Source organism: Bombus terrestris, chromosome 2 (assembly GCF_910591885.1).
Source record: "Bombus terrestris chromosome 2, iyBomTerr1.2, whole genome shotgun sequence".
Taxonomy (NCBI): domain Eukaryota; kingdom Metazoa; phylum Arthropoda; class Insecta; order Hymenoptera; family Apidae; genus Bombus; species Bombus terrestris.
In genome coordinates, this window is record NC_063270.1 from 2685974 (window position 1) to 2699112 (window position 13139).

Sequence of the window (13139 nt, forward strand, 5' to 3'; positions counted from 1 at the left end):
CGCTAGTAATTGGAACATTTATGAGCCAATCAATCACTTTTCTCGTTGCAGTCCCCCCTATGCTGTGGATACCGCACCAATTGGTTGGTGCACCCTCGGACCATACGGTTACGCTGGAATGCCACACAGAGGCTCATCCGACTTCTTTGAATTACTGGACCAGGGAGGATGGCCTGATGATTCAGGGGAGCAAGAAATACAAGACTACTTCGACGCCGGAGAAACCCTCGTACAAGACGCACATGACGCTTACGATATACGATTTGCAGGTAAGAACAGATTTCATTGTTCACCTTTTATATCGGCATTTCGATATCCGTAAATAGTAAAATAATTTCGAAAAATAGTTGAGAAAAATGCTTCGGTAAATAAATATGATAAATAGTCAAATTTTTATCAACTATACTATACCGTAAAGGAATCAAGCTTAAACTCCATGCTTTAGTACGCGAGGAACGTTCGTTAATAATTAAGTAAAGTAGTTCACGCAGCAGACAAGACTTATTAGCCATGCAAATGTTCTTACGGTAACATTTATTAATCATGATTTGCGAATAAATCATTATGACATTTCATGAATAAGCTACACTTATTTACTCACATTATTTATGTGGGTTCAGGAGGTCTGTGGTAATATAATGTTAAAGGAGGAAGAGAAGAAGAAAATTGAAGGAACAAGAAAAAGAAGATATTTTACCCAAATTAGATTTGTCATTGAAGTTATCTATCGGTATATCTATTTCATAATTAGATGCCAGGTATGGACCGAGTTAGAAAACGTACTAGTATAAAAGCGATGGCCATTGAAAATTTTTGGAAAACTGCGACATTGTTGCATATTTAATAAATAGATTACCAACAGATATTTTAAGAAATATAGACAATGTATTTTTCGGTAAAATTTTACAAAAATTAATAACATGATATCAATTAATTTGTTGGAAATACAAAAAGATATTACGAAAATTTGATGAAATAAAACCATATCATAATGGCAGAAGTTTCGTTAGACACATGCGGATCATTAGCTTTGTTCATATTCTTGAACCGACTACTATTTTGTATAATAAAATGAATGAGAGCCAGAGATGGAATACTGTTCCCCATTATTTCCATTACTTCTGTTATTATTATTTTTCTACTTTCCTAAAAAATATGGAATAATTCTTCCAATTAGTCTGGTTCTCTGATAAACAATTATACTTTTTAATTATTATAAATATACTTTTGATGAAATATCACAGCGTCAAAATTAATACAGTAACGCATAAACACAGCATTTCATAGAAAAATTCGCAATTCTATTTTCTCGGGTAATCGTTTCAATCTTCATTCACCGCGTTCCGTCAAAGAATCGGGGAAGCAAAAGCGAATGCTCACCGATTGTTAAACTTCAGCCGATGTCTTTTAATTATTTTAATATCGTTTTCTCGTCGATGGATCGGAAGCGAATCGTTACTCTTCGATGAAACAAAAATCCCAATGTATCGACGCGAAAAATTACCGATTGAATTGCAACATCTGGCAAAGACAATTCGTTTGTCGTGTTCGCTGAAACATGTCTCGAAGCGACGCGTCGAAAATCGTTTTCCAAGGTTGAAATAAAATCATCTCTTGAACGATGAATTCATCGAAACAAAATTTATCCGTTTATTTCCCGAGTAAGAATAAAGATAATTTAATGGGACTAAAAATATAATGTAACGATTTTAAATAGAAATCGCGTATCGATTATTCTAAAATTGTGCATAAAAGTATAGACTGAAATCGGTCATCATTAATATTATTGAGATATAACTCGACGATAAACTAATTTTCCCTGCTAATTTTGCATCTTTTTATTTTAGCGCGAGTAGGTAGGTATATCTCATGGCAGGTTGGTTCTTTCTTTTTGGGTGTTTGTTCGTTTGTTTGCGATGCAAATATTCTTCTATTCTCCGGTGCTCCCTGAATTAAAAATTCCTATTTTTCCGTTTTTTTTTTAAATAACGTGGAACAAAGATCATGTGGTCTTTTTCCCTTGTTAAGTAATTTCTTGTCGTATTTTTTCTCGCACTGTTTGGTTATTCATGTATAATAAACAGCCGAGAAATCGATATTTTTCTTGCAAGAACATCTTAATTTTCGTAGCCTATTAAATGTAATTATTATTGTTCTTAGCCATCGTTATTAACTTTTTATATTTTTTTGAGAATCGTGTTTCGAGGAGTATTTACACGAGTCATTTGTTTAACAAAGATATGCAATTCTTTTGTGAAAATATAGTTGGACTACAAAAGTGTTCACGAAAAAAAAATACATAAAAAGTTTTCCTTCGTCACATCCTCAGCCAAGCAAAAAGTACCTCCCTTGTTACGTATACAGGGTATTAAAAAATAAATGTATAAAACTTCATGGACGTATAGTACTGACTGGAAGGAGTAAAAGACATTTAATCAACACAAAACTTAAAATTAATTTTTTCGAAACAATTTTTTTATAATAATGACGAAACTTCTAGTACCGCAATGCCTCTTCCGGAAAAGCGAGCAGAAATTTTCAAGATTGTCTTTTCGTGAGATACTCTGAAGATTAGCTTCGATTCCAGGGGAAAATGCTCACCTACGGAACTCTGACTTTAGTCGGCATGAAGAGCCGCGAAGCCAACAGGTGATATTTGAAAAGTTTCGTGATATCTCACGAAATTTATTCCTAGATTATTTTCGTACATGGAGAGGATATCCTTAAGACAATCGTGTAAAAGAGAAATTTCTTCATGTCATCAGAATGACAGAATATATTATGTTCTTCTTCCTACTTCCTCCTATCATTTTTTATCTTCTTTGTTGTATTTTAAGAGCATCGTCAAACATTTTTATCTAATTCTATCACTTTTATCCTACTGCTATACTTGTACAAAAATCTGACTTATCGAACGGCACAAAACTTCATTGTGCATAAGATAAGCACAACATAAGAAAAATGAAAATACGAGCAAATGGAATCGGATCGATTGATATATTCATTTAACCTACATTTCTTACCTCTATTGTTCGTTTTCACATAACACTTTTTCGGATTTTGTTAAATAACTGACTATTGTGTAAACACAACTTTGGTTAAAAGCCAACTCTGATCGATGCTTGATTCTAACGTTGTTACTATTCTGCTTTGCAGGAGGAGGATTACGGCAGCTACAAGTGCGTCGCGAAAAATCCACGCGGAGAGACCGACGGCACAATTCGTTTGTACAGTAAGTGTCGTTTGTTTACTCGCATTTTAAAATATCCCGCGGGAACGTTTGTCGAGCTAATGACGGATCGTTGCGGTGAGCATACCAGTGGTTCGCAAACAAGATACAATTTTGTCGGCTCTCCGTGTAAAGAATTTTTAGGTTGTCTCTGCTATTTCGTATACCAAATAATCCTAATTAAATATTATTTATTTTTCCTACTTCCTCGTCTAGCACTTTTTAAATTTCCTTCTTTTTGTAATTAAAGCGTTTTATTCCTTGACATATAGCCAAATTTTGCTTTCTTCATTGGAACAATTACACCGTATATTTGTTGATATCATTTCGTTTATCGAATTTCAAACGAGTACCTCATACTTTTGATCCAAATACATGATTGATATTTAACTTCTTATAAAAGTTATTTCCATAAATTGCTGAATGTTTAAATTTGATCTGTAAAATTTCGTGCTGTATCGTATCGGAGATTGTAAAGTGCAAAGGGATAACAAAAATTGAGAAGCACTGGTGTACAGTCGTTCTGTAAGGTGTTTACGAAGTAGACGAAGACGAGACGAAAGGAGACATACTATTTACAGAGACACGCTGAGCGATTGGTTGCAGAACGTCCCTCGGTCAAAACGTTCGGTCCTAAATCGGATTTCACTAATTCGGGTTTCCTCGGCAAATATATACACGCAATTAATTAACCACCCTGGAAACCTCGAGGATCGCTTTTGCGGCGACCTATTAATCCGTGATTAAATCGTTCGCGAAATCGCGCGGAAGCACCACTAGCCTTGACTACCGCACAGTTACACCATTAGATTTGAGACACCGAATGATTACAACTGATTTTCGTGATCGAGAAACTTTATTGAGAATCGCTTTTAACAGAAAAATCAGTTTTCCCAAAAAACACTTTATTTTTTTAAAATGAAAGTTCATATTTTCTTATTAGCTATAGAATACGTAAAATGTAAATTATCGTGGAACATTTGAATAAGTAGGTATACTAAATACCAAATTGAGCAAAGCAATTTGGAAGACAACGAGGAATTACAAACAAAATACCGATATTACAAAACCTAGCAAAACTTTTCACGAAATTCTTACTTTTCTATTTATTTACCGTTACTGGCACTGGAATTGGGTAACCATTACCGGAAATTGTGGCAATAGCGTATCTCCAATTTTACCGCGCAGCTTCTTCTGAAATGGCGCGTATATCTCGCCTAATGTATGCATATGACATAAAGAGCCGATGGAGAAATGGACAGTCGCTGTGCAAACGTGAACGCCACGTACGAACACGTGCGCACGGAAGGATGATTTCGGTGTGTTCAACCGGTATCTCCAACGAGAGGGGGTGAGAAAGAGCGAGGAGGCCGCTCTCCATTAGTATGCATCGGTTTTTCGCATTAGCGACATTCAAATGAAGCGAACGTTTAGCATAAAAGGCTACCGACAAGAAAAAGGCTGCCAGTGATCCCTGCAGGCGATTACCTCTGTCCAACCGGATGAAAGCGGTCCGGATTCGTGGAAATCCGTGGCTGCGTAGCTAGTTCCCCTCGTGGACCCACGAGCTTGTCCATCAAACATTTCCAACGTGTCCACAAAGATTTGAAAGGAAGGTGTAAAATTTCGACAAAGTTAAAGGGAATTTCATCTTCCGTCACCTACTCGTTTTATAGTTATTGCTAAACCTCGTCGATTTTTCTATAAATTTTAGATTCACGTATTTTTAATTTACAGATTATTTTAAGTATTACTTATTTCCTAACATCCCAAGCATTTTCAAACAATCGGGATATCAGATTCTCTAGTTTCCTGTTACAAAACAGACGAGTTCGTCTTTTCCGTTTGGCTGCGGGGCTAATGATGACCGCGACCTAATTATTGCAACAGCCACAACCCTACAATATACAAAGGTCAATAGGAAACTGATCAATATATCGGTAACAACAATAATCCATCCGGTGAACTAGCTAATATTATTTGAATATGAACAACAGCAATATTAAGTGCCATTTGATCAGGGAAGGCGTATATGCGTTCAGTCTTTGACCATAGATCTCGATGTTAGCATCGCCAACTATATGTATTCCAACGATATATATCGACACGATATAGGTGTAGTTGTAATTTTGAATTATTGTGTTATGTGATAGAAGGTACGCTGAAATTAGCTCGCCGCTGAAAACCACGTGGAACAATCGAATGCGTTATAGGACCATGTTCGAGAATCGTCACTGATTATTAGCAGTTATTGGACGCACAAGCTTAGTTGATTAAATATCGTAGAAAGGCCATTAGGGACACTCGTACGTATAATCTAATAAAGTAGGGATTTCAGAACAATGATATCGATATTCTGTAACACTCGCTGTTAATCACTTTAACGTCTAAATTGGATTTTTAGAACAATATCATATTCAAAATAAACAATAGGAGAAAATGCCGTGCTTCGAATCTTACATTCCAAGCCATTACATTAAATTTAGATATATCGTTGCCTTCTACCCTGTCTAGAGAGTTGATATTGTTAAATATATGGCATAGTTGACCCATAAAATGTATCGCGAGTTACATTATAATAGAGAGATATAAACAGAAAGTAGAGGACAACTAAAAATACTAAAAAGAAGAATTAAATGAACCACATTCCGATCACCGAAAGAATTAAGTTAGACCATCTGACAGCACAACGCCTGACAGGTGTTAGACCAACATCGACATATTCCCAAGTATCGTCCATTTAACGGTACAGTACTAATACAACAATCCACGTATCGGCAGCGCGTGAGTCCATATTGCCAATATTCTCCACATGAATAAAAATCTCGAAATTTACAATTAAAGAATTGACTATAATAGCATTGTTACTTGATAAGCAAGAAGATGGGAGAAAACGGAAGTTAGTAGAAAAGTTTGAAATTAAGAAAAGACGAAGGTAAATTTCATATACTATATAAAAAAGTTAATTAGAGATGGACAAAAGTTCCATCAGTACTTTTGAATGTCAACTACCCGATATCAGATATTTTTAAAAAGCGTAGAAAATTTTATACACCAACGAAATACAAAATTTAGAGAAGCAATAACACCCATTGAAAAACTGACAGTATATTCAAGGTAAATGCAAGACTATAAAATTTTATTTGTAGTCTACAAATTTTATAGATTTTAAAATAGAAATATTACTTTCTTTATCTTTTTCTACTCGGTGTTTATCTATCTCTCCTAATTCAATGTGTGATACTGTTAAAACAATTTGTTTCCTTGTTATTGCTCTAATTCGGGATGATAGCTTCTTTTTTACAGTTGCTGTTATACTTAAAAAAATGTATATATTTCATCTAAATCACTATTTCTTCTTTTTTTCCTTGTAGGAGATATTGCTGAGCATTAAAATTGCTGATGTCGAATCTGAATTATTTTTTTTACGTTTTGTTTTATCAATTTTGTTTGATCCATCCTATTCGTCACCAACGCGATATCAGCAGTGAATTCTCAGTTGTCAACGTGCGAGCAGCATACAAATGGCATACGATCGTCGCATGACTAGCAAAATATCCATGTTACTATCGATAAGGAGAAGCGTGGATACTGTGCTGTTGTCGTTAAGTGAACGCACTTCTATTAAAATACATGTAATAAATAATGTGAATATGTCGATATTGAGTTTCATGCCGTTCAGACGTTGTGATATTAGACGGGCGATGTACTTTAAAGTGAAAGTTCAAGTAAAGTTTTAATGTCGAATATTAAACATCGGATGCGCAGCTAAGTTGCACAGGTTTCTGAGAGCGTAATTTGACAGCTATATAAAGCAGAGGTAATCAAAATAAAATCTTGAAAAAAAAAGAGAATAAGAGATACGTTTGTAGCGAAACCTTAATTTCGTCCGAGTGGAGTGTGAATGCATACGCAAAAATAACTTTGCTAGATAAAAAGAAAAGGAAGAAAAGAGCGAAAGGAGGAGGAAATAAAACAAGCGTAAATATAGCGTCGGTATATACCAGAGAGAAATTCTCAGCGTGTTCCTGGAAATTGCTTTCTAATTGGCGAGATTTTTAAAAGTCACACAATAGCTCAGAGAGTTTTTGCCCCCTGGATACGAATATTACTTACTAATTGGCCGCTTTCACGAAACAAAGGGGTATAAAGGTATTATTCCTTTGGGTTGGCAAACACCGCACCAACCTGTTCGTAATTATTCAGACTTAGTTGTCTAAATTCTTCCCTTGATTATTCTGTCGTGTTTTCATTTGGTTCCGTCTCACGCTTATAATTCGGAGTATCTTTTCATGCAATAAAGTTCAATTTCGCCTTTTATTGTTTTCCCTTTGCATTATCCTCTCTTTCAGTGGCGATTATATGCAAAGTATAATGCTTAGGAAACGACAACGTCGTTTAAAAGTCGTCGTCTTAAAAAATATTAATATCCATATTACCAATTCTTTAATAGACACTATCCGCAACGTCATTCTTACGATGAAATTGTAATTGACGTGTCGGATTACTATAACAAATTTCCATTCGTTAAAAAATTCCAAGTTAGTACATATAAAATATATATTTATAAAATTTATTAAATTTTTCATTGAAAATCACAAATAGAGAAGAAAGGGAAGAATGATAACGGAAACAATAATATCTTTTCGTACTTTACTACTCCGACAAGACCTTTCGTCTATTTTCCGCGGTCTTGTCCTTCGCGAGGAGATCGATCTGCCTCCTCGAAACATCGGCCACAAAGAGATACCGAGACTCGAAAGGAATTCGAATTCATTCCGTTTGTGGTAGAGGGAGTAAAATAACCTTGCCGGAACCCATGGGAGTCCCAAAAGGGGTGCTCGTTTCCCCGCTAACGTTGAACGAGGACAGGTCGAGGTTTCAAACGAGTAGAATGAAGACAGACGTAGGAACAACACTGACACGTACGATGGTAAATACATCTAAGGAAAAAGACTGTAAAATGGAAGGAAACGAAGGAAGGAAAAGCGATAGAAAGTAGAGGAAATCAACGAAGAGAAAGAAAGAAGGAAATGCAAAAAAGGAGGAAAGAACGAAGGGAAAAAAGATCGGCTCGATGGACAAAGGGGGCCGAAATTAAGTGGTAGAAGTCAGAGATATGTCAGACGAGTTTTATTAAGCGGCATAAAAAAGAGATTTGTAATCTAACTGAGAGGGAGAGTTTGCTACTACTGTAGCCAAGGGTGAAATTCTGGTTGCAGGATTTGCCTTTGGTGGGGATACTGTATGGGGTGAACACCAGGAGAGACGTAGCGGAGGAGAAGACGAACGAAGAGCAGGAGGTCGTAGAGATATGAATTTATTATTAAGGACCGCCTAAGGGACAAAGTACCCCTGTTTCTTGATAAGCAACCATCCCATCCGTGCCACCCCATCCCCTCCCCCGTTCCTTTCTCTTGAGTTCACATCCCTTCCTACGAGCTGCGATCTCTCACTTTTTCTGACGCGCAATTTCTCCTTTTCCATCGTTCGCAGGAAAAGCCGGAGCTCGGCTAATTTATTCCATAGTCGAGTCAAACTGCTATTTGTGAGGGTGGAGGAAGCATAGTGGAGGAAGGACGAAGGAAGGGAGGGCCGTTGCAGGCTGCTGCAACGAACAAAACTTGCGGCCGTGTTGCGGATAGCAACAATATCGTATTCATTCGGCTGTCGGCTTCTTCTTCCTCTTTCTTCTTTCGTGTTTTCTCTTTCTCTTTTCCTTCGACTTCGTTCTCACCGCCGTACCGCACCGTCTGCTTTCCCTTCAAACTCCAAGCTTCGTATACATAATGCAACGCTTCTTCCTCTTTGGCCTCCGACTGAGACGGGGATTTAATTGTCGGTCGTTAGACAGCCTTCCCATAGGCATTTATAGCGTTGATTCCATTCCCTGCCTTATCACCAACCATCTCACCTTCTTATTAATTGCATAAAGCTACGCTTCGGCCTTGAAATGTCTCTGAGATTAGTCCAGGCGTTAACTCTGAATTTTTTAATTCCTCCAACTCGCGAAACTTCCGACGCGTCTATTTGTTCGAAGAAGAAGGCAGAGGCTCTACTTGGTAGGTAGTTTTCGAATGGTTTCCAGACTTTAAATGCGAATATTTTCATTTCTGTTAAGAACAACTTTTTAATCAATTATGCATGGCTGAGTGTCGTATTTGAGAAATCAGAGAAATTAACTTTGAGTTTTGAATCTTGCAATTCTTTCAGATTTGTGAGGAAGAAATATTTGTGAATTTTTATTTGTGATAAAAAAAGTTTCGTAACTTTGATTAGCAATGGCTCAAATTTGTTTTTTATATTTCAGGCAGCTGCTTGTTTTAACATATATTACGTATATTTGCAGTTTTAATCTCACATGTGACATTAAATCTTCCTCTTCGACCAACGTTCCGACTATTAACATTTTTTGCACCGCACCTATTTACCCAACGTCAAATTAGCCGTTTCTTTAGTAAATTATAAAAGCAAATTACAACACTGATAAAATATTCGCGAAAAATTTTTGCCCGTGCATCATCATGATGCACGAGGACGAAAAAGGTTTCGTCGCGAAAAATGATAAAAAATTGTTATCGGTGTTTGTTTTGAAAATGCAAAGCACTTGCTAAATACTTTATATTGGTATTTGAAAATAATACAATACCTTAATATAGCAGTATTACTACTGGTACAGGAATACGTATCGTTCTAGTTATCGGCTATTATTTCGAGTAAGGTAAATATCAAATGGCGTATCGAATCGAAATCAATATTCATCGTCAAGAAGTATTTCGTTTGATGTATTTCTGCAACGAACACCATTATAGATGTATCTGATAGGCATAGTAACTATTAATTACCCGTATTAATTATGCTAATCTTGACACGCTATCGTAGAACGTGTATTGCATCGCCGTACGCCGTATAGATCGTGTATTAATTGGTGTTATATTAGGATGAAAAATTAATGTTCTAAACTACCGTAAAATTCGTTAATTTTTCCTTATTTTATCGGGTTCTAGATACGTGTGAATAAAAAAAAAAGTTACCTTTTTATGTTTGTTTATATTCCTCAAAATACTTGTATTACTGTATAATATATTATATTATACGTGCTATATAAAACATATTAAAATATCCTAAACTCTTGGAAGAAATTTAATGTCATGTAGTGAAATCATAATTCTCTAATAATTATTCCAATGAATGTAAATGAACATTATTTTGTAATATAATCTGCAAGGTATAACAGTTTGGTTCCGCAAGAAACTCCATTTTGTAATATAATCTGTCGATACCTAACAGCAGGATCAGGTTCAATATTTATTCACAAATTTGAATACTGCTATGAGTTCGAACAACCATCGTCGTTTCTCCGCTCGAATAACGTGATTTATACAGGCCGTTCACCTCAACCATCGCTATAATGTTTCACATTTCAAACAAAAATTCTACGGAAATACCTTGTTCATTAATCCTCGAGCTATTAAGATGATTGAAATAGTCAAACAATTCCTACTACCGGTTTCAGGATAAAACAATCGCGAAGATCATCGTTCTTCCAACGATTTCTTAATTCGCCTAAGGGGTTGGAGAGCTAATTTCATTTCAGCTAGTAATCTGTCCATCATAATTTTCACGTTAAACTACTTTCTGTGTAAACGGAATGCTACTCGGTGCCTGTGGAATTGGTCGCTTGAGTTGTCATTCCGAGACAAACTTTGAGAAAACTTCCCGCTCCCAATCATCTAGTTGATTAACATCCAATCCTGTGACAAGAGAACGGGTAACATTAATTTTATGCGGTAATTCCGGTAAAGTATTTCCACAAATATCTGCTCAAATTATTTCTGCGTCAAACACTATATACATATATAATATTATAATATATATTATATATTAATATATAATATATTATAATATATATATTATACATTTATAATATATATAATATATATATTATATATTATATATTATTATTACTTGTATTATTGTATTATTATATTATTATTATATTATATATATTTTATTATTATTATTATTAGTATTATTATTATATTGTATTGTATTATTATATATTACTTGTCCTTTCCTCTAAGACCCATTTAGATTCTACATTTATAATATATATAATATATATTATATATTATATATTATATATTATAAATGTAGAATGGGTCTAAATGGGTCTTAGAGGAAAGGACAAGTAATGATGTTTTGATTTAATAAATGATATTCGAAGCAACGAAATGATTACAATGCTGTTGTACGTCCTATTCTCACAGGCGGCTTTCGACTTCCCAATTCATACTCTTCCGCTTCCACACTCGCTCGCTCTCGCCTCTCAACTCACACTCTGCACACTCTGCACACTCTGCACACCTTTTGCATCCGTCCTCTCCGGCATCTCAACTAACACTCTCTCTAACGTCTCTTTGCCTTTTTCCCGTTCTTCGGAACAGGTATCCCAAAACGCCCGTGGTCAAGGTCACGCAGGTCCTTTCCACGAAAACTGTCCACTTAAAAAGACCCAACGGTACATTGATGATGAACGGTACTTTGTTTACGGTTCGGCCGATACCTTAGGCCTTTTGGCCCCGATACTACATAAATTTATAAAAAGAAATTACAAAAATTATAATTCGGATAGAGAGTACGTTTCGTAGCAGACAAAGCTATTGATCACTTGACAACCACAAGATTTTATTAGAAACAAAAAAAGAAAGAGCAGGACCGCTATCTACTTAATGCATCTATCCCAACTACTAAAGGCAAAGAGGAGAAAAGGAAAAGAGGAATACAAGAAAAAGAAGAGAAAACGGAAAACGAGAAAATCTGCAGGAAGAAAAAAATTCGTTTAAGAGAGGAAAATCGTTCAACGTACAGTTAATACGTCGCGATCAATTATTCGGTAAGCCTCGCGCGGCCGGTCTCGATTAATTGAAGAAAAACACGAAACGGTTACCGGGCGTTTAAAAATTTAGCGGAAATTTCTCTGAGATTTTCATTTCGGTCCGAGGGTCCCGCTAATGAATTCTTTATCGTGATACGCAGGCAAACAGCTTCCCCGAAGGCTCTTTTACGCAGCGATATCGAACGCTCCGTGCTGTTCGCGGCTTTAATTACGAATTGATCACGGTCTTTCGTTAACTTGTCAAACAACCTCACTGACGAAGACAACAATTTCGACACGTCTCTGCGGACGTGTAAGAATTTGTTCTGGCTTCTCGCTTGCTCAAAACTTGCACCACTAATTTCCAAACTTTTAACTTGATCTGTAAATTTTGATTCGATAAATTATTTAAGAAAATCGTATTCGCACTCGGGCGCTGTTTCTCGTTTGTTATTTATGCGGAAAATATAAATTTCGTGGCTGGAATTCACATAATGATGAAAAAAAGGTAATGTAAATTTATCTCCTAAAAATTGTAAATAGGCATTAATCGTCAGCCACCAAAGCCGCATAGATTTTCACCCATATTGTAAATAATGCGTATCGGATTTGTAATCTGAGAAATATACGAGCTTCTTTTTTTCTCCATATTTTACTCTTCGACAATTTACAATAAGAAGACTTTATCTTCAGAGAGGAAACAAATTTGTGTACGTCCATTAATATTTATTGAACTATCGACAAAAAAAAAGAAGATATTTTAAAGAGCTCAATGTGAAAAGAAGCATTCGCGATAATTGAAGAAACAGGACAGCCAGAGAATCAAAGCTGTGCTTTCGATAGTCTTACAAATGAAGATGATTTTGATATACAGTTATCACCCGATGAAAGTACTACATCATGCTGTAGCAATGTTGAGGCTGAGTTACAAGACATACAAAACGATGTGTTTTCTATAAAATCAACGATTTTGACGAACAAATTGAAATGATGAAAATTAATGTAAGAGATCGAATTGTAACTAGACGCACA

At 35.7% G+C, this 13139-nt stretch overlaps 1 protein-coding gene across 4 annotated transcripts in view; it reads left to right on the forward strand.

Moving 5' to 3' along the window:
* LOC100651189 (lachesin) overlaps nucleotides 1-13139 on the forward strand; it is a 262370-nt gene that overhangs the window by 203625 nt on the left and 45606 nt on the right. For all 4 annotated transcript variants that reach the window (XM_012314564.3, XM_048409621.1, XM_048409623.1 and 1 more), the window contains exons 6-7: nucleotides 52-269; nucleotides 3157-3232. In XM_012314564.3, the coding sequence (XP_012169954.1) occupies nucleotides 52-269; nucleotides 3157-3232 (294 nt within the window). The remainder of the gene's footprint in view (nucleotides 1-51; nucleotides 270-3156; nucleotides 3233-13139) is intronic.